At 45.6% G+C, this 27,021-nt stretch overlaps 1 protein-coding gene across 16 annotated transcripts in view; it reads left to right on the top strand.

Moving 5' to 3' along the window:
* Positions 1 to 26,799, top strand: part of LOC123512933 (band 7 protein AGAP004871-like) — a 395,722-nt gene extending 368,923 nt beyond the window's left edge. For 10 of the 16 annotated variants that reach the window (XM_045269629.1, XM_045269620.1, XM_045269619.1 and 7 more), the window contains 3 exons: positions 7,817 to 7,978; positions 9,317 to 9,482; positions 22,695 to 26,799. In XM_045269629.1, coding sequence (XP_045125564.1) covers positions 7,817 to 7,978; positions 9,317 to 9,482; positions 22,695 to 22,856 — 490 coding nt within the window. In that variant the 3' untranslated portion in view covers positions 22,857 to 26,799. Of the gene's footprint in view, positions 1 to 743; positions 842 to 2,770; positions 2,869 to 7,816; positions 7,979 to 9,316; positions 9,483 to 10,648; positions 10,771 to 17,600; positions 17,707 to 22,694 lie in introns of all 16 variants that reach the window. The other 6 variants (XM_045269623.1, XM_045269624.1, XM_045269622.1 and 3 more) reach the window with 4 other exon arrangements.
* Positions 26,800 to 27,021: the final 222 nt, after the last annotated feature.

The following is a 27,021-nucleotide window of genomic DNA, read 5'->3' as shown; positions in this document are numbered from 1 at the left end:
TACCTCAACTGGTGTGTTCCCTCCAATTGATTGCTCCATAGTTTTACAGTCCATTGTTCCTCCACTGCTTCACACCCATTTCCTCGAAATCGTCAGCCTCATAGTCCAGTATCGTTACTTTCATAAGTCCACGTCTGTATAGTGGCTTCGTTTATCTTAGTGTAGTGGTTCCCATGCAGCTATTTTTAGTTCGGTACCTGATCCAACACGGCACATCAAGTCTGTTCACCACACTCATGCAACTAGTTTCTTTGTTTGGTTCTCGGAATTCCTGCCACTTTTCTGGTATCTCTCCGGTATTCACTAGATACTAATTAATCTTCAGCTTGGGAACCGCTGCCTAGGAGATGTATGTGTTGTGTTGCCTGACGATGACTTATACCCTCCTCCCTCCTTCATTCGTTCATTTATTGATGCATTCATGTGTATAAATTCATCGCACTATTTTTTTTTTTTTTCATCATTCCATTAAAATGATCCTCTACTCGCCCTACTAATAATACCTCACCATTCTCTCTCAATACCAGATACTGATTCCCTCCACTCTACCACTCTATGACTGAATCACTCAACGCTATTCTCATCATTCTCCGTTATCTCCATACTGACCCCCTCCACTTTAGCACACCACCAAGACAGTGTATCATCACCCTTTCCTACATTTCTCTACATAAGCAGGCACTGTAACCACTTTGCTTCATACCACCCTCATCCTAACCGCTCTGACATGCCTCGCCTCACAGATCTTGTCTCGAGACTCGGTGACGGTGGCTGTGGATGCTGTCGTTTACTACAAAATCTTCCGCCCTGTTCATTGTGTCACGGTGGTGTCAGATTTTAGGTGACTATTCAAGGGAGAGTGGCGGGTGGCGACATCCGCCACTTCCCTTATCCCCGTTCAAATCACTGTTGAGATTGTGCATACCACCACCACCACCACCACCACCATCACCACCACCACCACCACCATCACAATCACCGCCATATTATTGTCATTAACAGTCACAAATTATTACAGTTTGTACTAGTTATTCTCAACCACGGTGCATGAATTAGCTTTTTCATGAGCTATATATCGTAACTGCAAAATTTTTCGTCTTTACATTTGCGATACTCAATGATGTGCACCTCACAGAATATTTCCACCTGGTAGCGATTTCTGACAATTATACCGGGCGAGAGTTACAAGATATTGTGTGGTTATGGATGTTTCCAAGTGTTGTTCCGTGCTTCACCGATTCACAGCGCTCTCTGCTCATTGAATCATCTATGATAATGAAAGGATTACACGTGCTATTAACATTACCGTTAGGGAAAGGTTGAGAATCACTGGTTCCTGCGTTTACACTTGATTTTGCCGTGGATGTATTGCATTTCAGTGTGTGTGTGTGTGTGTGTGTGTGTGTGTGTGTGTGTGTGTGTGTGTGTACTATATTACATGATGCTTATCTTCACTGGTGCTGCACATGCAAGAAATACAATTAGACAGCCCATCCCATCCTTCACACATCACCCCCTCCCTCGCCACACCACTCACTCTCACTTCCTTCAGCTCCTGGCCAAGAAAATGTTCAGTCCTTAGACTCTATATCAGGTTCTTAGCCCCCATAGCAAGTCCCTCGCAGTCCTTAGATAGTTATCCCCAAAACAAAGCGCTCAAAACTGGTATTTTCAGGCCCAGCACAGACTCATAACAGACACTCAGTCCCCCCACAGCCACTCAGAACAGGTTCTTAGCCTCCTTCACAGGCTCCTCACAGTCCTCGTCACACAGGTCCTCTCCCGAGACTCAGTGACGGTGGCGGTGGACGCAGTGGTTTACTACAAAATCTTCAGTCCCATAAATAGCGTAACGGTGATCTCAGACTATAGGTAACTACTGAGGAGGTGGCTGCTGCGCCTCCCTCACTCACCACACACCAACACCGCGGCGTCACCTCGCGTACAGTACACTCCCACAATGTTAGTCACCACCTGTCTTTTCTTCCCCACAAATTCACTGCAGCTACTTTCCTTTACATGTAAATTTCGTGTATCAGGCACAGTGTTGTAGCTCTGTACCGTATAATTCACTATTCTGAGTATATATGTGTGTGTATATGTATGTATGTGTGTATCACGTAATAATGTTACCAAGGTGATGGGCAGCAGAGTGATAGTGATTACGGGAACGTGTGATTTGTTCCTCACGTATCACGCTGGAGTGTGAGCGAGGACAGTATAGCAGTACTTGCCCGTCTAGCGACGCTCACCTCCCGCCTGTACATCCCTGATGCTTGGTCATCATTCCTCCTCCGCGCCTAGGCTCCTGCCCACCACACCCTCCAAACTCCCTTACCACCTCGCCGCGACGCGACACTCACTGCGGGTTACGCTTCTTTCTTCGGAGAGTAATTTTCGTCTCTCCTCGTGATCTTTGGGCCTGACGCTGATGAGACTTGGTTGCATTTCCATACGGTAACGACACGTTTCACCCAGCGGAGTTTTGTCCTTTTTGTTGCTGAACGGAGGATCGAAGGGGCTGCGCGTCTCGGTAACGTCCCCGCAGAGGCACAGAGCTTCAGCGGTGACCCTGTGCAGCGTGTAATGTATGAATGGGAAGGATGCGGCGGCCGCGTGAGGTTGTAAGGTTACGGTACGAAAGGGTGGGGCGTTCAGTGACTCCACGGAGGCCACTGGCGGCGTCACGGGCGGGCGGGAGGGAGGGCGGGAAGCAGAGGTGTCAAGCAGCCTCCCTCCACAACAAATGTCGTCCGTCCCCCCCACGCAGGTGCTGACACACGACTCGGTCACCGTGGCAGTGGACGGCGTCATTTACTTCTCCATCAAGGATGCTCTCAGGGTTGTTACCGCTGTGGCAGACTACAGGTATAGAGAGAGAGGCTGCGCGAGGGAGAGGATGTTGTATGAGAGAGAGAGAGAGAGAGAGAGAGAGAGAGAGAGAGAGAGAGAGAATGAGAGAAAGAGAGAAAGAGAGCTCGTTTTATACCCTGCAAGGTTTACTAGCCTGTCCACTTGTTTACTTACGAATGCGGTTATGCACGGATTACCTCACTCTCCATCATCACTACTTGCTCTTGTCTTGTGGGCTGACGAGGTAGACTGTTGTGCCTGTCCTCTCAACCTCTCTCCGGGCGGCGGGCGGCCCCCGCCCCGCCCCGCCCCGCCTGGCACAAGTGTTTAGGCCAAAGCATCGTGTTGGTTGCCCGTTGCACCCCCAGACTAAGGTATGTCAGAGCTTTTTCCATTATTCTGCAGAAGGAACGAAGAGAAATGTGTCTTTCCAGAATTATAACGTGTAAGCTTTAATTCGGCCATTGAAATGGTTTGCCAAAACAAAACTAAATTTTATAAAAATTTCTCGCATGCTGAGTCTTGCCCCAGTTGAGAGTTGCATCATAGTGACCAGACCTCGTGAGTTTGACTGCGTAGCTTCCGCTGTGTTTTCTCTTCATGTCATTGAGTTGTGGTGATGAGTGTTCGTGTTCGTCCAATTTGGAGCCGAAATTCACCAGCGCGCGTCGATTTTCTCTTTTTATTTATTTTTTTTTTTATTATTATTATTTCGTCCAGATTTTCAGGATTTTGTGGGATGAATAATTTTTTCCCATCCTCATTTTCTCCTGCAGCCTTTCAGCCGCCAGGAGGATGCGAGGTTGCTGTGGTGCGAGGCGTTCATATGACGATGATGATAATAGTAGTAATAATATTGATGATGATGATAACAATAATAATAGTAATAACAATAATAATAATAATGATAATAATAATAATAATAATAATAATAATAATAATAATAATAATAATAATAATAATAATAATAATAATAACAATAATAGTAGTAGGCCTTACATCATAATTAATAGCCAGTAAAGCATAAATAATGAGTACTCAGCTACCTGGCATTCCTAAATAAGATCAAAGTGAAGGAAAAACACACGTAATTAAACTTACAGAGCTTTCTCAAAAAATATTCGTCAGTCAGTCTGGATTAAAGTAATAATGTCACTCTTAAATACTCAATGAAACTATAAGATCAGTAGTGAATTAATGTTAAGTAAAGACACTTAGTAAATGACCGTAAGGAGAACAGGACGATCGGTGTTGGGGAAACCTTGCTTCTCCGTGACGCAAGGACGCGCTGCTGCTACCCCGCGGACTTGTAGGGCCGTGGGCTGACCTTAGAGGGCGTCCCTTTTCGGACTTGAGTCACGCCAAGACGCGGCATTGTCGTGCGGGCGAGCACCGCCTCATGTCATCCTGCTTTGTTGACTTGCTGTTTCCGGGTTGTCTAAGTGCCGTGCATTGCGTGAGTCATGTAGTGGAGAGTTGCTGCGTGGCGTGCAGCTGCCTTCTTTCGTTCTTTCCTTTCATTGTCCTTAATAATCTCCTTCTCGCACTCCCTCCCCACCACCCGACGTCTGGTTATAAAAGACAAGACTATGAGTAATGAGTTAAAATGTTAAAAAGCAGACAGACCGAATGTTCCTCAGGATGCCTCTCTACCCACTCCCTTAACCCGTGGCTCGAGGACTCTATTACCTCGTCATCACTTTACCTGTAGCACTGTCTCGCCCCCTCCTATCTCTTTTCCACTCCCACCGGCGTCTTTCGGCCCCGTAGTGAGTAGTGGGGGCGCGAGGGGCATTCCCCTTCGCTCGCCCCCTCTCCTGCACGTCTTTCGGTCACGTGATGATGAAAGAGTTTTTCAGTAGCTGGTCACACAGAATTCTGGAGCTTACGTACATGTGTTATTTTTTTCCTCTAGGCGTAAACTGTCGTTCATTAAATTTCTTGTTAGGCGTATTGAGCATGCCAGTGGCGCACGGTTGTGTGTACACCTGACACGCACATGCATTGGTCAACACACACACACACACACACACACACACACACACACACACACACACACGCACACTGGAACACATGCATACACGTGTGCATACCATTTCCTTGTAAGTGTATGTAGCCTGCGTGAGTCTAGATCAGGACGCGGGTGTTGAAAGCTGATTATTTTTTGGACGGCGTGTAAGCGTGGAGTCAACGTACACACACACACACACACACACACACACACACACACACACACACACACACACACACACACACACACACACACACGTTCATGTTCCGCGAGGTTTTGCAAAAAACAACAGGGCCTTGAAGACGCGGCGCCTCGTCCCTCATTCCCACTTTGGGTACGAGTAGGACAGGGCGCGCGGGCCCCACACACGCCGCCCCCTTATGGCAAGGAGCGAGGTAGTGCTCCCGGAAGGTCAGTGGTGGCAGCAGAGTCCTCCTCTCACATCAGGGAGGACATAACTTTTTCGGCACCAAGTTGTTATGGGCGAACATATGTATTTTTTACTTCTCTGCTACCGAACTCTTGTTTTTTTTATTTTACTCTTTTGTTTGTTGTTTGATTATTTTCTCACTCGCATCGTCGCCATGATTATTAAAGATGAAGTCAGCCTCCTGTGCATGGTGTTTTAAAGGGTGGCATCTTCCACACAATCTTACACACACACACACACACACACACACACACACACACACACACACACACACACACACATACACACACACACACTGGCAGGGAGGCCACACTGACCTATCATAGGCAACGTGGTCCCAAGAGAAGTGATGAAGCTCGGCCACCCACACCACAACACATCACCTCGTCTCAACACCTCTCCCCAAGGCATCACATTTCACACCCCAGCCGCTGCATGCATCTACTGCTGGGCATCCGGATGTTTCAAACATAGAGAACAATAAACACACACACACACACACACACACACACACACACACACACACACACACACACACACACACTCACACACAGAAATGGCCATCACTTCCCTCACGCCACCACTGCACACACCACCAACCACACCCACCATCACAGGAACCCCCAAACACCTCTAACACCTCCACCACCACCACCACCACCACCACCATCACCACTACCACTACCACTACCACTACCACTACCACGGTTGCTGGATGCTTCCACTGATGACAGTTGTCTACTCCCTCACACCACTGACAACACTGCCACTTCAATACCACACCAGTACACCACAGTGCCAGGTGCCTCACATACACACACACACACACACACACACACACACACACACACACACACACACACACACACACACACACACACACACACACACACATCCTGACCACGGATTCTTAAAGGCCATGCCAAGGCCTCCTTCTCTCCCCTCTCTGCTACACTCCATTAACACTTCAATGGAAGCTAAATTACACATTTTATCTGCTTGAAGATTTTACAAGTCCAACTTACTTCCTCCTTTTGTGTGAAGTACGGAGAAACTTTTTTTATATTAAGACAACTTCATCGTACTGATAGAAATAAATGAAAGATGTGTTTTTGTAGCGCCATCCCATGAACATTTTTAAACTGTTTGTTTGCATCATGACTCACTTGCACTGATTCATTTATGTATATATATATATATATATATATATATATATATATATATATATATATATATATATATATATATATATATATATATATATATATATATATATATATATATATATATATATATATATATATATATATATATATATATATATATATATATATATATATATATATATATATATATATATATCAGTACATTTCCACTTCAGGCGCGCGTCTTTCAGAATTCGGTGTCAGAATGTTATCACGAGAACACAATTCGTCAAGCACCACCCACAATGTGTGTGTGTGTGTGTGTGTGTGTGTGTGTGTGTGTGTGTGTGTGTGTGTGTGTGTGTGTGTGTGTGTGTGTGTGTGTGTGTGTGTGTGTGTGTGTGTGTGTGTGTGTGTGTGTGTGTGTTTCACTGTTTGATCTGCTGCAGTCTCTGACGAGACAGCCAGACGTTACCCTACGGAACGAGCTCAGAGCTCATTATTTCCGTGTGTGTGTGTGTGTGTGTGTGTGTGTGTGTGTGTGTGCGCAAGAGAGAGAGAGAGAGAGAGCACCTGATGTGAGGAAAAATCAAACATGAGGAGACAGCAAGATAACGCATATGAGGATTTTTCAAAAGTACAAGAGGAGGGAAGTAGAGTGAAGGTTTAAGAGATGATATTGAGAGAGAGAGAGAGAGAGAGAGAGAGAGAGAGAGAGAGAGAGAGAGAGAGAGAGAGAGAGAGAGAGAGAGAGAGAGAGAGATTGTCCCTTGTCTTGTAAATGAGAGAGAGAGAGAGAGAGAGAGAGAGAGAGAGAGAGAGAGAGAGAGAGAGAGAGAGAGAGAGAGAGAGAGAGAGAGAGAGAGAGAGAGAGAGAGAGAGAGAGAGAGAGAGAGAAATATGATCTGTGGTGTTGCATGACAGCCGTACTTCTGCATGACAGACGCATGTTGCTGAAGATGTGTTAGATCTTTCATTACTTTTAGAGGTAGATCTCCTTCCTTACAATACTAAAAATGCCAAAAGTCAAGAGTAAAAATCCAACATTTATAGCTGTCAAATTACTCTACTTTCCTAATGATAAGTTTTAGCTTCGCTGTAAATATATGTATATCAGTCAGTCTTGTATGCGGGTCAGTAATGAATAGACCACCTTTCATTCTGGCAAAACTTCACCTTAGCTTTGCTTGCCTCACAGAATCCAGTCAGTAATTCAGTCAGTCAGTAAGTCACTTGATAGCATTTCAAGAGAGCCATTAATGTATAACCTGAACACTCTAATCTTAACGTAAAACAAGAGAACATAACTGAGATAGGTACTTGTCCCCATTACGCACACCATTGCTTCTACTAACGCTCTGTTGCCGCTGCCCTCAGCCACTCCACCCGCCTGTTGGCCGCCACCACCTTGCGCAACGTGCTGGGTACTCGCAACCTGGCTGAGATCCTGAGCGAGCGAGAGTCGATCTCCGCCACCATGCAGAGTTCGCTGGACGACGCCACCGATCCCTGGGGCGTCAAGGTGGAGCGCGTCGAGATGTGAGTTGTCCCATGCCGCCATTCCTTGCAGCCTCAGGGTTACTGAAGGTCGAGCCAAGACTTTGTGGGTGTATGTGTGTGTTGTTCGTGACTGCTGCGTTTAAATTATTGTCGTACGGATAGTTGATAGTTAAGTTTTTCGTGTGTATTGTAAGTAATTCTAATTATGCAGGAAAGTAATAGTATAAGACTGATTACAATTACTCATAAAGTTGTTTGCGTGAGTGTATGGGGATGAAGTGATGGGAGGTCTTCGGGCCAATTCATTTTTCTTTGTGTGTGCGTGCGTGTGTGCGTGTGTGTGTGTGTGTGTTTCACTGTTTCACTGTTTGATCTGCTGCGGTCTCTGACGAGACAGCCAGACGTTACCCTACTGAACGAGCTCAGAGCTCATTATTTCCGATCTTCGGATAGGCCTGAGACCAGGCACACACCACACACCGGGACAACAAGGTCACAACTCCTCGATTTACATCCCGTACCTACTCACTGCTAGGTGAACAGGGGCTACACGTGAAAGGAGACACCCAAATATCTTCACCCGGCCGTGGAATCGAACCCCGGTCCTCTGGCTTGTGAAGCCAGCGCTCTAACCACTGAGCTACCGTGTGTGTATGTGTGTGTGTGTGTGTGTGTGTGTGTGTGTGTGTGTGTGTGTGTGTGTGTGTGTGTGTTTGAGGAATGCATTTCTTTTTTTTACGATGTTTCAAGCATCGTAACTTTCGTCTAATCAGAAACTGGCAAGAACATAATTCCGTCCTTCATAACAATAACCAGCGCGCGCACCCAGTGTTGCCAGATGGGCGATAATTATCGCAAAATGCGATAATTTGGGCTTCCGTGCGATAGGCGATAGCATGCATGCGATAATGCGATAATTTTCGAAAATTCGTGACATATTGATAAAAATAAGAATTTCTACCTTTCCTATATTAAGGGCAGTTGTACATACAACAAAGCTTAACAGGTGCGAACTCAGTCATATGATTGCCTGTATTAACATCTTAGGTAAAGTCTGTTAACCCTCTCTTATTCTGTTATATGTGATAAAGTTGTCATAATAATTTATGTATTTGAAATATAATATCCTTATTTAAGTGGGTGCGATAATTCTTGTTAAAATGCGATAATTTCAACGTGCCATGTGCGATAATTTGGGTTTGAGAATCTGGCAACGCTGGGTGCAGCCAGTCTGCGCCGCGACGGCCGCGTGTTGAGTACAGTCGGTGCATTGTGTGTCGGCGTGAGTGTGAATCTCATGTAATGTGTTAGCCTCCATCACGGTGTAGGGATGAGGACAGTGTGACAAATGAGTCTGACGTCCCTCGCCCCTCGCAGCAAGGACGTGAGGCTCCCGGTGCAGTTGCAGCGAGCCATGGCCGCCGAGGCCGAGGCAGCGCGAGAGGCCCGAGCCAAGGTGATCGCCGCCGAGGGTGAACAGCGAGCCTCCAGGGCACTCAAGGAAGCTGCAGAGGTCATCAACGAGTCTCCAGCAGCTCTTCAGGTAACTTGACACTTATTTGATTTCTCTTTCCCGCCCCATCCCCTTAACGCTTTCCCTCCCCTTGCTCCCACCCAGGCAAACACTCCAGCCGCCCTCCTTCCCTCCCTGTTGTCTATGGCCATCCGCCCTCCATCCAGTAATGTAAAACATTTGTTCATCCACGCTCACACTGCCGCCCGACAACCCACGCTGCCCCTTGCCCTTCTGCCTCACCCCCCCCCCCCCCGCAGCGTATGCCAAAAGCTGTGAATGGGTGAGGAGGCGCTGCTCCTGATTTGGAGGCGCGGGGCACATGGCATGCGGGGAGGATCTCGGAGCCAGCTTTTTTTTTAGATGATAATGTAATTGTCTTACTTTGGATCAGTATAGAGTCAAGAGATGAATCCCCGAGCAAGGCGGGAAGAGGGCAGCACGGGCCCGGGCAGCGGCGTCGCCACCCACTTGTACAGCTGTCGCCTCTAGTCCTTTATTTGTGTTACAGCTTCACGCTTCTGTCTCCTAGAGTGGGTGAGGACGCTCGCCCGCATATTAGTGTATTTTCCTCCACCCCTCCACCACACCCCTCCCCTGTGTGCCTATGTGCGTGTTTTGGACGGGTGAGGTTTTACAGGTACACACAACTCCTCTCCGCCCCACACGGAGGTGAGGGGGAGAGTCCGAGGGCCAGCCAGGTGCCGCGGACCTTGGCTATAACAGCCCGATTCAGCGAGGAGAACCCTGGCCCTGAGGAGCGATGGTCAGGGACGCTCCTCGTCCAGCTCTCGCCGCAACACCCCTCCCACACCCCAACCTCCCCTGTAGAAATTGTCGATTCACATTTAGGACGTGACCCTCAGGGAAGAGGACTGAGTGGTCACTGGCGGGGCAACGGGCGGCTGGATTACCGGCTGCTGGCTGTCTATGGGACGCAGCTTAGTGCCAGGCATAGTGGGATCCAAACCCACCACCGCCTCCGCCAGGCGTCCCCTTGCCCTTCTCCCCGCTCTCCCTTCAGCTGCCCTCCTTAGCTTCTGTAGTATATTCCCCCTTCCCTTCCTCCCTGGCTGCCAGCCCCGGACTCCCCCCTCCCCACCCCCTCAAGCCCGCCTGGACTTGAGTCAGCCCAGAACAGCCCTGTCATCGCCTGCAGTGCCTCGGGTGATAATGGTGTTCGTCCCTTATTCCAGCTGCGCTACCTTCAGACGCTCAACGCCATATCGGCAGAAAACAACTCGACCATAATATTCCCGCTGCCCATAGACGTCTTAACGCATTTGATACAAAGAAACAAGGAGGATGATTAAAGCAGGTACAATGGCTTATGACTTCGGTGGACGATGCTATGGTAGTCCGGCCTCGGGCTCTTGGTCTCTCCTCGCGTGGGAGACTCAGTGGTGCTCCCATTGCCGAGTGTCTCCTCCCTGCCTCCCTCCCTCCTCACTGTGCCTTCGCTACATGTCTGTCTCGTCTGTCTGTCACTGCTTCTGTCTGTCTACGCTTGTCTCGTGTCTGTCTCTGTCTGTGTCTATCCATGTCTGTCCGTCTGTTCCCTCGTTCCCCCATCCTCTCTCTCTCTCTCTCCCTATCCCCTCTGTTTCTTTCCTATCTTCTACCACATACTCGTCTCTCTCTCTCTCTCTCTCTCTCTCTCTCTCTCTCTCTCTCTCTCTCTCTCTCTCTCTCTCTCTCTCTCTCTCTCTCTCTCTCTCTCTCTCTCTCTCTCTCTCTCTCTCTCTCTCTCTGTGCAAATACACTAGTAATGGACACAGACTTGCCGCCACCACTGTTATCAAGAGTTAACAACAAGGTGTCACACACTTACTATCTAACACCAATTGGCTAGTTAAACAGTTGATTCCATAACTTGAGTATATCGGCTTTTAAAGATGAGCCTTGAGAGGAGTAGTGGTCCGTGTTATAGAGTCTAGAGGCGCCCTAGCCAGTCATGTCCACCGGAGGCAGGTCAAACGTAGACATTTAGAAGCTTTGTACAGTTTGGCTGTCGTCGATATATCTAATGCCTGACTGTGTGACTGTAGCAGACTGTTAACTGACCCCCATGGAGTCCTGTGCGCCCCCTCAACCCCTCCCTCTATCATGAGGCGAGGGGTGCCCCACTCCCCACCATGGTCGCTGGGACATGACGTTTGGGGGTCTCGGGGCCCAGGCAATGGTCTTGCTGGCTGTCCCTTGCCCGGCTATGACGGCGCCGCCCGCTGACTGTGGCCCGCCCCGGCGAGGCTCCTGCTGATGTAGCGGAAATATGTATTTTCCAGTTAACTCTCAAACAGGTTTCCTGTGATGCAAAAAACATTCAGCTGCTGCGAACGTGAATAAATTTAAATGTAAACTTTACACCATCAATAAAACGAAGCCTTGTCCGTTGAGCGGCGGCGGCGCGGGCTGCCGGCCTGCGGGTAACACACCAGCACGCCAGTCCTATGCCCCTCGTCCCCCGGTGGCCACAGTGATCCATGGGAGCCCATTGACCCAATCTCAGCAACCTACATGAGGGCACAAGCCCACTCTAGATCCTCCTATAAGGGTGACCCGTCTTGAGTTGTCCTGGAGAAGTGTTCGCTGCGGAACAACTGGAATCCGTCGGCCTCTTGAAGGCGAGACTTGCCCCTCGATCCTCATTCCCAGCAGCAGAATGACCGGCCGGCGGCCCCAGTTGTTCCCTGGCAGAGCGCAGAGCCAGGCCTGTCGCCGCCGCCGCCGCTGCTGCTGCTGCTGCTGTCGCCGCTGCTGCCGCTGCTGCTGCTGCTGCTGCAGGCCTTATGGCTTTTTTGGGGGTCAGGGTCTTCGGGGCGGGTGCCACACCTGCCCCGCCCCTCCCCACCCACGCCTCTCCCACCCGGCCACAGACTCCTCAGGGGGAAGGTGCCCCCCCTCGCTCGCCCGCTCCCTGGCTCGGCAACACCTCTCTCCCTCACCTTCTGGGATGACTCTCATCCCCCTCCCTCACGACCTGTTGACACCCCCCTTCTCCCTCCCCGACTGAGTGCCCCCTCCCTCCCGAGGAGCTGTGCCGCGGGTTGTGCGGCGGCTCCTCCACCACACTCGAGCGTCACTCTTGTATCAGGATCACGAAGCTAAACCATTGTATATTTTCTGTACAATTATATTATACACTCTCTATATATATATTGTCTTGTGAGATATCAGTCCCTTCGTCAATGGCGATGCAACAGCTCTCCCTTTTTCTCAATATTAATGATAAGTCAGACCAGCATGCGTAAAGTGTGACCAGTCCCGGGGAGTGCGCGCAGGGTGACGGCGGGGGGCCGCTTCCCCTTGGCCATGGTCCCGCCGTCACCCCGTCGCCACTTTTCGCATGTTATGCTGCCATGCCGCTGCCCCTCAGACCCTTTCTTTCAAATTAACCCCGCTGCAAAATTTGACACTTAAACCATAACAGAGCATGATGAAAAATATATCTGAATGTCAATAGAATTCAGCTGTTGTTGGAGTGAACTAAAGCAATGGTTTGTGCCTCATTTGGCTTTTGCCTGAACTGAAGGTTGCATGGCGTGTTCAGAACTTGTCCCCTCCACCCTCCCTGCCTTCCTCACCCCTCCTCCCTCTTCATCCTTGTGGTAACAACTTATATAAGAGATCTCCTGTCATGTTGACCCTCCCCTCCCACCTCTCCCTCCCTCCCCGATACCCCCTTCCCTTTCTTACCTGCCCCCTCCACACCCCTGACCTGACATGACCTTGTGAGACGTCGTTGCTCTTTCCGCGCATTACTAACTAACTCAGCCAGTAAAATAACAGTACGGGATAGATTCAGTGCAAAAACCAGCCGTCCCTGTCTCTGCATGGTTGCTCTCACACTCCCAAAAACTTGTTACGGAAGAATTTGTCAGAACCACCTGGGAAATGACGATACTGATAGTGTATCAATTAATTTATTCACCGTTTTCTTTTACTGGAGGCATTGTTTGTCATTATCATGGACATGAAGATCTGGCATATCGATGCCGACTGAGGTGCATAATGATCGGCTGGACAGACTCAAAAGAAAGAATAGATACAGGAAAATGATGACAGTTGTGACTGGAAAGAGTTAATTCATAGCTAACTGGGCAAAAGAAAGAATAAATATTTGGAGAGGAGGACAGCTGACTAAAGATGTGTGATGTTAACGTGAAATAAAGCTGTAGACTTCAAAGGAATATTATTACAGCTTGGAAATGTAATAAATAATTGACGCACGAAGATACATCTGCTTTAAAAGTCCAAGTAACAGCAAGCAAGCAGTCATGTGAAAAAAAAAATAGAATGATAATGAAAATAATAACTTTTCAACAGCCACCAGCCAGATACTTTCCTCTTTCAACATTCAGCTCCAGGAAGGAGAAGCGAGTGTATTACCGGTCAGTCAGAAAGCACTAACAAACATTGGAAAGGGAAATTAAGGGACAGGGCAAGCCACGCTGCAAAAGTAACCAGAGGAGTTAGGAGACGTTGTGGTATTTGCATCAAAGACTTCCCATCACTCTGCCTTATATTACGGTCACCTTTACCGCGGAAAGAGCAACACAATATTCCTGTATTTTTCTTTTTTTTTCAACTCCGAACCGCGAGATCGACGGAGCCAAACATATCCTTGGGAAAAACGATCATACCTGCTGTGTGATTTTTTTTATTTACATCTTTATCGTGGATGTGTCGTGGTAGTGTAGAGGCAACTGCCCTTGAGTACAGGTTGCCACCATAATCATTGATGTTTTCTCCTTAAAGGGATGAGACGCTGTACAGTGTATATATTGTATTTCTCTCAGCATGATAGATGTTGACGCTCTCACTGGCAGTTGCCGCTGATCTGCTAACACATTCATGCTCACCACCACCACCACCACCACTACCACAACTTCTGTCACTACCTCCAACTACTTTATTACCACTACTGCTACTACTACTACTACTACTACTACTACTACTACTACTACTACTACTACTACTACTTTTACTATTACTACTACTACTACTACTACTATTACTACTACTACTACTACTACTACTACTACTACTACTACTACTACTACTACTACTACTACTACTACTACCATCAACTCTTCATACTTCCGTATTCACATATCCACCACCACACCTGCCTAGGCCAGCACGAGGGGCAAACGCCCACTCAGAGGGAAAAGAGAACACCTTACATGTGTGGCTCCTTTGCTCCCATCCCTGCCCACGCACCCCTGCACAGCACCGCCAGCACCACCAGTCGGGGTTCTGGGCCGCGGGCTTCTCTAGATACCTACCCTGAGCCAAACGCCATCGTTTAGTTTTGCTGTACAAAGACAACAAAGTCCATCACAGAGGTCGTGCCTCATGGCTTCCTTGGCGGGTCACGTCCACGCCCTCGCGCCCAGAACGCCGGAGCACCGCCTCCTCCTCCTCCTCCGTGCTGAGCGACGGCCGTGGGGCGAGGAGGCCCATCCGATGCCCTCCGCGCCCCATCCCGCCCTCGCTCGACGCCTCTCACCCACCTGGAGCCTTGCTCTACCTATGGCATTCCCCGCGTTCAGTAAAGAAATCGGTCCGTCAGACTCGCTTGTATGACTGCCACGCTATGATTGGCTAGGCTAACAAGCGTGAGGCGATATTTTCTTTCTTCCTGAACTCAAGGGATGCCTTGTGCCGTCTCGCTATTAGGAGTCGTCAGTGGTTGTTTCAGGACACCTTCCCTCATTCCCCAACTCACCGACCCTCCTCCTTACGTCACCTGTCCCTCCGCCACACACCCTGATCCGCTGCCACCCCGCGTTGCTCCTCATCCAGCAGGAAAAACGGAAGGCGCGTCGCCTCCGTCCTGCCGGTGATCGACGTGCTTCCGCGACAACGGGAACTGTGTGTGTGTGTGTGTGTGTGTGTGTGTGTGTGTCTGAGAGAGAGAGATAGATAGATAGATAGAGAGAGAGAGAGAGAGAGAGAGAGAGAGAGAGAGAGACTTTCTTTTAATTAAAGTCCGGTCTGCTTGCCATTTAAAATATGTCATTCATTTGTTTATATACTTTGAATACTAAGTGTTTTTTAAAATCTCTATATTTTCGCCCGCACACTCGAGGAAATGAGTCAGGCGTCTGTAACAGCGACAATAATAACGGTGATAATAATTGTAATGATAATGATAGTAATATTAATATTAATAATAATAATAATAATAATAATAATAATAATAATAATAGTAATGGGAAGATAGAATAAAGCAGACGAGGAAAATGAGAGCCACACACATGTGATTTTTTTTTTCTTTTTTTATCAACTTGCTTCATTTCCCTTCAACCCTGGTATATGGTAGTGAGCCGCGCGCAGGCGTTTTAGACATTTTCCAGAATATCATATAAACACCTACTCTTTTTTTCACCTTGCATGGTAGATTTGCTTAAATAAACACCCAGAAGTACGTATTGATAAATATTACGTAGTTTGCAATCCACGGCGGTCACAGAGAAGTATTGGTGAACCTAACAGATGAAGTGATGTCTTTTGAGATTCATTTTTCTGCAAATCCGTGAATTTTTTGCATACCTATTTTTTTCTATTATAGTAAAGTGTAATTTTGAGCTCTTGACCGCCCGATTTACTTGTTCAGATTCGTACCCACTTACCCACTTGTTCCCTCGCTTTACACACACACACACACACACACACACACGGTACTGTCCTCCTCCCAGTAATGTATTGCATGTTCGTGTGTAGTCTCTCTACTTCTCGTTAGCAATATCGTTCCTCTTCTCACCTCTTTCTGGCGTTCCAAAATTATTCCCTGACTCACGAACGACTCGCCAGTAGGGTTTTGACTCTCTTATCCTTGACTCCATATTGGTACAAACAGGTCGAGTGTATTTTTCATTTGTCATTGTGATATTTGACGTACTCTGCGTCCCGGCCCTCACGTCCCGCTGTTTATTATGCTGTGTCCATGATTGTCACATGAAACTTTGCCTCTGATTTTTAAGACCTTGACCAGACATGAGTTGTCTTTTTTCTGTATGTTTTTGTATTCCCATCAAGTCCTTTGACTGCACAAGAAGTTGAGTGATGAGCGTCAGTCAGACCCAGCGTTAGTCACTGCGTGCTGCTTTGACACTGGTGAACGGAATAATTTACGTACCAGTACAAGTACATCATTATTTCTTGAGTGATAATACGTACGTCGGCCTTGTTTCTTTGGTAGTGATAACGATGTCACGATATCTTTGGATTGCATTTCAAGAGTTGTAGCTTTTGAAAACATGTTCACGAGGAATGTTTTACCTTAAAACGTCACTCATTTATATTGAATCCTTCCAAAATTTATTACATTTATACGTCAGTTGTGTTTCAATTTACTCCCAAGCACAAATTATGTTCGTGCATATGGTGGGTACACAAGACTACAATGAAAGATGGACTCTTTTAAGAATATCTTTGTGCTGGAGGGGAAAAACGTGATAACCATAAGAAAAAAAAGGCGAACGCATCAGTCTTTAAATGACCAAAACCAGTCGTGATCAGTGTGATGATATCGTTTCTAAGCAATAAAAATAATGAATCAATTGGACGCGAAGTCAGCGCCCTCCATTCCGTAATGGTTCACTCTGCAGGACATTTTTTTGTTCTATCTTGGAGATGTGCCCAGTGTGTGGACCAGGAGAAAAGGTCTCCATTATTGACATGAAAAGTAAATCAGTGTTTAATTTTCTGCTGATACGAACATTTTCATGGCATTTATAAGTTAGCCTACAGTTTGACTTAGATTGAAATTTCATCGCATTTTACTCATTGCTGCAAGTTGTGTTCGGTACGTACTTTGTTCTTCTTCCTTCTATTACGAACATTCTGGATACACCTCACGTATACTGGGAACAGTGATAAGCCACCGAAGCCAGTCGGTCTACCTCGACACCTGTCTACATGGATTCTGTCCTCAGCGGTACAGCTTCGCGACAACGCCATGTCAACATTCAAGTCCATCACATCGATAAAAGTTTTTTTTTCTTTTCCTGCGTGTGTATTGTCGCCTGTCAAACCTCGCAAAGCAGCTGTGATGTCTCAGATGTTATGTGATTATTTGTGTGTGTGTGTGTGTGCTTGTATGAGTGCGTGCGAGTGTAACTCTGCTCTCTCCCCCTACAGCTGCGATACCTGCAGACACTGAGCTCCATCTCTGCAGAAAAGAACTCTACCATTGTTTTCCCGCTGCCCATTGACATCATAAAATATTTCATTAAGGAATAAGAAGGTACAGACACCCTCCCTCCTGACCTTGCTGCCGGGGTCATACAGGATCACGCGTCATGCTCTTGTCATAGGACGATTTCTTATTCTCTTTCCCAATACTGAGATGCCTGATTTCCTAAGGTCTTGTTACTCCTTAATCTGTCATTTAGTCACCAAATCAACGCTATTCCCGCCTGGAATTACAAATATCATTATTGTATAACGCTTACTTATATCACAAGTTACTTTTTGTACTTTAATAATGTTGCATCATTAGTACTACTTCTGCTATTATATTTTCTACTCTCACTACTGTTACTTTTCTTTTATTACTACTACTGCTCTTCTAGTTTAAACTATTCTCTCCTCCTCCTCCTATTAGGTATTACTACTACTACTACTACTACTACTACTACTACTACTACTACTACTACTACTACTACTACTACTACTACTACTACAACTACTTCTACTTCTATTTCTATTACTAATACCACTACAGTTTGAGAATCCTTTATCCATAAAATTCAGGACTGGAAGTTTCAAATTTTGGAACACACACACACACACACACACACACCGCGTAGTGTAGTGGTTAGCACGCTCGACTCACAATCGAGAGGGCCTGGTTTGAATCCCGCTAAGCGGCGAGGCAAACGGGCAAGCCTAATGTGTGGTCCCTGTTCACCTAACAGTAAATAGGTACGGGATGTAGCTCGAGGGGTTGTGGCCTCGTTTTCCGGTGTGTGGAGTGTGTTATGTGGTCTCAGTCCCTACCCGAAGATCGGTCTATGAGCTCTGAACTCGCTCCGTAATTGGGAAGACTGGCTGGGTAACCAGCAGACGACCGAGGTGAATCACACAAATGGCTACAAGAATAGTTCCAGAATTTGAAGGGATGGCATGAGGAGAGACTAAAGGCTATGGATCTACCAACCCTAGAACAGAGAAGGGAGGGCGGGAATCTGATACAAGTTTATAAATTGATTAACGGAATGGATCAAGTGGATAATGAGAAACTGATTCTGAGAGAAGAATATGACATTAGAAGCACAAGATTGCATAGTAAAAAACTGAGGAAGGAAGATGTCTGAGAGATGTTAAAAAAATATAGTTTCCCACAAAGATGTGTTGAGACTTGGAACAGTTTGAGTGAGGAAGTGGTGTCATCAAAGAGTGTGTATAGCTTTAAAGAAAAATTGGATAAGTGTAGATATGGAGATGGGGCCACACGAGTATAAAGCCCAGGTCCTGTAAAACTACAACTAGGTAAATACACACACATCTGCTAAGACTATGAAATGATACATCGTAGAAAAGTTATACATATCATGCAAATTAAAAATCTATCAAATTTATCTGGAGTCAAGCTACATGAGTCTAGTTGTAGTAATGATTGTAATGTGAAAATCAGTTTAAGTTAGAAAAATCACAGTACATGTCGGAAGTAAGAGATCTATTGGTAAATTATCTGATGATGTTGATATTGATGTGGTGCTGTTGTCATACTGGCAAGAAAACATCATTATGTCACCTTGCCAGCACAAGGAACATGAGATACTGTATTTCAAAGATTGCAGGATTTTACATGTTGGATAAAGGATTGTCAGTCTGTGCTGTATTGGAAACTTTACACAAGTGGTTCTGCAACAAAGAGTGACCTTGATTACTGTATGACACCCCCTCGCCTGCAGCAGGTCAGCCTCACCCACACGTAGCCCACCACTGCCGACAACACAATTAAATGATGATGACCCCCACCTGAGCGTCTCTCACATGCATTTGTGTCACTTGTTGTGGCAAGATGATGACTCCCACCTGATCGTTTTTTTTTTTTTTTTTTTTTAGTATGTCACTGCCCTCACCACACCACCAGCACCTCCATACATCCTCCTCGTCCTCTTCCTTGACCCCATTCCTACCTATTCCTCTTCCAGCTCCTTTTCCTCCTCCTCTTCCTCCATCTGAAAGTAATTGTGAGGTGTGGTGGCCTCCACCTCATTATGCCCATCACTGTTGCTGCTGTAAGCTGTCAGTGCAATTATGTAGTCACTCATACAGCACTTGTGTAAGAGAGAGAGAGAATTCAGCTCTACAACATGTGTGTGTGTGTTTGTGTGTGTGTGTGTGTGTGTGTGTACGATGGCATGACATTATATGGTCGCTTAAAGTAGATAGATATGGAGATCAGATGTAATGTAGCTCACTGTTTCACTTTTTGTGTAGCTTAGAGAGAGAGAGAGAGAGAGAGAGAGAGAGAGAGAGAGAGAGTGTGTGTGTGTGTGTGTGTCATTCCATTTGCTAACTCAGTAAATTTTGCCAATCATCCCCTCATCTGCACATCACTCAGCCAGCCATCTGCCCCTCACCTGTGCTTCTTTAGAGTTGATACTGAAGCCAATAGTTTGTGTAGCTATGCCTAGTTAGTACTATTGTTAACCACCACCTGATGACGTAACATGGTAAGTGACGGAGCACTTGGTCACCTCGAAGAACTCAAGCCACCATATCCCATACCTTCCTTCAGCGAGCCAACTGTTTTGTGTGTGTGTGTGTGTGTGTGTGTGTGTGTGTGTGTGTGTATGTGTATGTGTGTGTGTGTGTGTGTGAGTGTATAAGTATGTGGCTGTGTTTGTGAGTGGCTGAATCTCCACTGTAACCATTTGTTATTAATTTGAGTGGGTTAATCTCAACTTATTTCACCCATTGTGATTATTATTATTTATTATATTGGTGCTAGTTTTGATAGTAGAGAGGTAAGGAAGTATATCCTATGGGAGAGTGATGATGGAAGGAAGGAAGGAAGGAAGGAAGGTTGGCTGAAAAGGTGAACTGGAGCTTTTGAGATGTAGAAATATTAGTGTCAGTGTGCTATGTACAGGTGAGGGTGTTAGTGGTGGCAAAGTTAGGAACAACATCAGTAAGATAGTGATGCAGTGACAGGAAGGGAAGGTAGGCCCAGTGCAGAGTTGATCTAGGCAAAGGTAAAGCTGTAGCCCTCAATCCTCCAGAGTCCAAACAATGACAGCTGTAATGTGTAAAATTAAAAAAGAAATTTGGTAATTGTAAGAGAGAGGATGATTTGAGGTGCTTATTTATGTATATGTCACTTTTTTTGTAGGTATTCAAGAGGCAGGGATCACTCATCACACCACATAGGCAGGGCATTAGGGCCTCCATCTCCATGCCACATTCTTACAATTTCATCACCCAAAACAAAATCTGCCACCATTACCTCTATTATTGTTATCAGATTGTGCCATGCATTACTGTCACATGGCATTGCAGGAATCCTTATTGTTACTATTACAGCACCACAGTTATATTCTCCAGCATCCTTAACACCTTGAAAACCATTTCTCTTCCTCATTATACCTCCAATAACTCAAGTATAATTCCCTTACTTACTTTACTTATTCTTGTTCCTCCCATTTATTCATCTGTCTCTCCCTCACCACCTGTTTGCTACCACCACCACCATAACCTCCACCACCACAACTACCACCACTACCACCACTACCACTACCACTACTACTACCACTACTCCAATTCCACAACCCACCAAGGCAACCCTGTTGTCATAGTTGTTGGTTTCAGGCAACCAATGCTACAATTGACCCTCCATCATTTTTTTTTCACCTTGCGTGCTGAATCACCATACATTTTTCCTACTGCTAGAGAGAAAGAAGTATAGCATAAATGTAGAGCTTTACCCATCAGGTTTTTATGTAACTTTTACAGTGGAGGGTATAATAGTACACATATAAAAAGTGCACACAGAAGTCGCTGCATGAGGATCACTGTGTGTACCTCGAGGGAGACATACAGTAGGCATGACAACCCTGCCCCAGTACTGTTCTCCCCCAACACCTACCTACATCCTCCAGCAGCAATCTGGATTTGTTTGTTCTGGAGCGTTTCAGGAGCATTTTGTTCACCCCTCCCCCCCACCTGCACCATGAGTCTCTCAGCGTGCTGGGCTGCTATTCTGCCAGACAGTTGCTTCTCCTCTTATTCATGAGCCAATGAATGGTCTTACACAGGTTTTTTGTGACAAAGTAGAGAAGCAAATGGCTGGCTTGTGGCAGACCACTGGCCTTTACTGCTGGCACTGGGGGTTGGAGACTTGCGTGTACAGGTACCTTAGCCTATTGTCAGAGAACATAATTAGTCTATGAGTATATGTATTTTGTACAGGAACCTTTTTTTCACTAGGAGCATAATGGCCTGCCAGTAGCAATGACTGCAGACACAACCCAGTGCTGCAGCCCATACTCGGAACTGTCTTGTAAACAAACTCTGGCTTGTTCACTGTGACTTTGTACAGGAGGATTCTAACCTGTACTTAAAGGTCATGACCTGTGCAGGTTTACTTGGCCTGTGCAGGTCACAGCAGCAGGCTCCTTCCATAGCTGTGACGTAGGTGAGCTAGGCTGGTATGCTGCCGTGCCCTGTCTCTGTCTGCTGCTAAACACTGGAGCCACGCTGACCTTGGACTAAAGCTAAAGTCTTCAGCTAAACCTAACACAGCTAACTAAGGCGGACAATGGAATGGTCAGAAGTTAAAAGCGAGAAAACCTTCACTTGCAAGAGGGTGCATGACTCGGAGGCAGCATCTATAACTCTGCATGTTCCGCCATTCTTGTGAAGTTTATCTATTCTGCATACTAAGCTAAGGCTAGACTTAAGTCCTGTGTAAATAATGATTGTTCGGACCTCTTCATTAAATAATGAAGCAACTTATTTGATCCTGAAAATGCAGCTACAGAGTTAAATAAAAATCAGAACAAAATGCCAGTTTATCTCAGACTGTTATTCATTTAATCACTGCTCTACACTGCCATCACTACTGCCCTCACTCTGGCATTGTTAGAACTCACTTAGACCATAAGCCATCTGGCCTCTGTGAGCCTCTATTTACTACTTATAGCCACCCTACTGGCCCTTGTCCCTCCCCTATCTCTCCCATAGTCCCCCACCCAAAGCTAACAGTCCTCCTCTGTTCTGCAGCTGCGCTACATGCAGACACTCAACGCCATCAGCGCTGAGAAGAACTCCACCATCATCTTCCCTCTGCCCATCGATCTCCTTTCCCAGTACATGAAAAATGGTAACAGCAAGAATGGGAAGAATGTGAAGAGCAAGAAGGACCTGCTCTCTGATGATGAATAGGGAACACTTGGCACTTCACGATACACAAGAGACACCACCCTCAAGAGTACTGCCACACTAGCCTTGAGTTAGGATCAAGTAGTGTTGTAGACTTTTGAATCTGAGCTGTACATTCCTAAGCCCTTTTTTTCATGCAACTCACACATGAAATTTTAATATTTCCTGAGCAATGAGTTTGGGGTCCTCCTCTTGGTCTGGCAGCTGCCCTTTCCTCTTTATCTTATGCCCCTTTTACTTATTTCAACTGGGATTCCTGCTTCTTGGGACCTCTGAGGGACCACCCTAGACGAGTTTTGTTCCTCGCAGGGAAAGTGAATTTTTACCAGAGGAACGATCAGCAGCCTTGCACAGAGACCAAGCTGGGCAGGGAACCCCATGGACTGCTTGTCCCTTTGTAGGTTGCTGTAGTGAAGCTCAGGAACCCTTGCGGCTCCTCCCCCACCACAGCCAAGCTGTATTTCAACTTCCCAGTGGCATCCATGATCTGGCTGACACCCAGACTTACACCTACACATTGCAGGTCTCACCTGAGCTGATTAGGTCAGCCAGGTGGGTCTGTTGGTTGCAGTCTGTAAGTTGTCAGTCAATATATATATATATATATATATATATATATATATATATATATATATATATATATATATATATATATATATATATATATATATATATATATATACAAAAAAATAATGAACAAAGTTATTTTTCATCAGGAGAAATTCATGTTTCTCAATGAGTAGGTGCTGGGAGCAGCTGTTGGGTGTCCTAGGGCAGTGACACTAGCAGGCTGGTCTTTCTTGTGTATCCTGAAGAGTGCCAGGGCAGCACGGCGCCTTGCGTGGGCCCGCCAGTTGCTGACACTGGGCAAAGAATCAGTCAGGTGCCATTTAATGCAGGAATCACAAGTAAAACCATAGCATTTAATTTGAAAAATAATTTCATCATACCGAGCCCAGTTGGTGGGCACCACGCAACTGACACGCCGCCCACTCCTAGCTAATGAGAACTAAAGGATTGCTCCTGATAATCAACCATAAGTTTATTTCTTCTAAGAGTGGACTCACCACCTCCACCACCACCAACAAACGTTTTGGTACCTCTCCTTTCATTGAGAGTGGAGCAGGTGACATGGAGTTGTGTTGATTATATATGCCTACAAAATGCAAGCCTGGAAGGATAGCTCTGAAGCCAGCTCAAACAGGACATGGTCATGAAAGTGTTCCAGTAAAGGGAACAAAAACACCTGACCCAATTTATTTGGGCATTAAATGAGGCATACAGCACCTGTGTTCTAACTGCACAGCTCGGCTGCACCAGTGCCCCACCTTCAGGAAACGTTTCTTGGTTCTGGCTGGATCCACTGCCACTCTGTGCATATCAGCCACACCCTTGGTGCCCTGCCCCTGCGTGGTGCCTGGTGCACTGCTACTGTTGCCAACATCAAGCACACATTAGGTGGACTCATGCTGTAGTCTGCTACAGATGTGACACCATCTCAGCATCTTTGGATGCTACAGTTCATGCCATGGCAGTGGAGGCAGTGATGGAACACTAGGGCTGCCAGTAGGGGTAAGGCAGCAGCCAGTATACTGTTGCCAGCCAGAGCATCTCACTGCTGCTGAAAAGGACCAGGTCAACTTGCGTTTGTGTGGAAGTGTGTCATGTTGCCTAAACATCAAAAGAATCTCCCAGCAGTGTGGTGGTCTGGCTAGAGTTTGAAATTTTATGTTGCACTTTCTTGATATTATATCGTATATGAATATATGAATATATAAATATATATTATGTAGCACTATAGCAATAATACACGAGAGCTTTGTTCTAAAGCATTGAAGATCCACCTGACCTGGCCTCATCAGAGCCTACAAAAGTAAATATCAAAATTCATCATACTTTAAAATTCACTGCAGCAGCAGCAGTTTTTGAAAACTAAATGCTTGCCACCATGATTCTATCTGATTCTTGTGGCTTACAAACTGCCTCGCAGGTTCCAAATTAAAGCCAAAACTCTATGCATTCCCCCTCACGCAGACCATGCCTCTCACCCCACCCACAAGGCTGAGGTAAGGGGCCTCAGACAGCAGGGAAGATAACAACAACTTGATTCAGTTACCCCTCATGTAGACCATGCCTCTCTCCCCCACAGGCTGGGGTAGAGGCCCCTGGACAACACGGAGGATAATAACAACTTGACTCAGTTCTTCCAAAACCCCATCAGCTGCTCCTTGGTGCCTGCCCTGCCAGGAGCTGTCCGATGTGGAGGTCGTCTTGGAGACAGTCCAGTCTTCCAGTTTGTTGTTGTCTCACCTTAGTTTGCCAGGGCACCCTCTACCCTGCCAAGGATGAGGTACACCCAATGAGTGGGAATGAGAAGGCAATCAATCTCCTAGCATGGCAGGCACCTACAACCTGTCCCAACATGACCAGTGTGTCCTTCCATTATAGTATGGCTGTCCACAAACACAGATAATTTACAAAAAACACATTTTTATTAATTTCCTTTGAGGCTATTACAGAAAACACAATGTTGGCAACCCATCACACTCTTTCACTGCCTATCATCATTATCAAAAGGGTTATGTGATGTGCAGTGATATCGCCACACAAGGCTGTCTTACTGGCCTGAGTGCATACCTTGGGACCGTAGCCATTACTTGATGGCTATCTGGGTATAGTCATTCCTCCCAAAGACTGTCCAACTCTTATGTTGAGTTGTACATAACACATCTGAGGAGCATAATGTTCTTGTATTAATCTTTATACTTATTAGTTTAAAAGTCATTGTGTTGTCCCTTTTGTCATACCTGAAATGGTACTGTGTGGATGCCTACACTGCTCTTATTTTTCCCATTTCTTGTAGGGTTATTTAGGAACTTTCACATTACATGTTATCAGTGACTTTTTGCAAGATTTCAGTGCTGTTGCTGTGTTATCTTGCCCTGTGGGCTCTCAGCTGCCTGTCTCATTAATATTGCATAAGAAAGGTCATAATAGTGTACTACTCATGACCCTTGACTAGTTGCCCCAGGATAAAATTGTTTACTTCTTTCTACAACATAGAGTTGTCACAGCTGGGATAGTTGGTTCTATGTAGTACTATATATTTTTAAGTTTCTGAGCTTGGGTTTGACAATAATCCTCTTTGGCACATGCAGCTCAGCAGAAAATACTGTATTTATTATCTAAGCAGAATGTTTACTATTATTGATTGAGCTCCTACACAACTCTTAGAAAAGCTTCACTCATTGGTATCTCCAAAATCTTTTACATTAAATTTTGTTGGTTTTCCTTTAGATTGCTAAAAATTATTAAATTACTTTAGGGGGAATTGCCTACTTTTTTGAGATTTGGCTACACTGCAGTTGGCAACACTTTTCCCCCCTATCCTTAAAAGTGAAAACCCATCTGAGTAATATATATATATATATATATATATATATATATATATATATATATATATATATATATATATATATATATATATATATATATATATATTACTTTTTAAATCATGAAACTAAGAAATTAAGATTGTCATTGCTGCAGATCTAGATATTACCATTGATAGAATTTTAAGGTTTTAATCACTACTACAGATTTATTATTTTGAAAGCTTTATCAATGTTCACCTCGCCTTCATGATTGCATATAAGCTGCACTGCATTTGCTTGCTTGCTTTCATATTTTGGGCAGAAAGAGGTTCAGGTTCAGAATGTAGGAAACATGTGCAACTTAATCTGAGGAAAATTCAACTTTATTATTAGCTACTTTTTTTTAGACTTTGGAGTACAGGCGTTGGGAGCAGCAAGTTACCTCCCTTGCCTCCTCCTGCCCAAAATAGGAAGGGATTCACACGTCCAGTTCTGTGTTTCTCTTTCAATATTACAAATATATTTGCAAATCTTGTACACCTTGTTTCACAGAAATAAAGAAATTACATAAATAACATAATTCTCTACATCCTTTTTGTGCATAGGTAATACTTATATGACTGCATCACCATCAATACAATAAAAGACCAAGCAACACACACACACACACACTGCAATTATATGTAATACTTAGTTTAAGTTAGGATAGTTCCACAGCTGACCTCTGAAACCTGATCAGTGATGGGAACCACATTATGGCAACAGCAGGTTACTCCAGAATGATGTTAAGTTTT

This window comes from Portunus trituberculatus, chromosome 35 (assembly GCF_017591435.1).
Source record: "Portunus trituberculatus isolate SZX2019 chromosome 35, ASM1759143v1, whole genome shotgun sequence".
NCBI classification, from domain to species: domain Eukaryota; kingdom Metazoa; phylum Arthropoda; class Malacostraca; order Decapoda; family Portunidae; genus Portunus; species Portunus trituberculatus.
The sequence above is the reverse complement of the archived record's forward strand: the minus strand, read 5'-3'. Positions and strand labels throughout refer to the sequence as shown.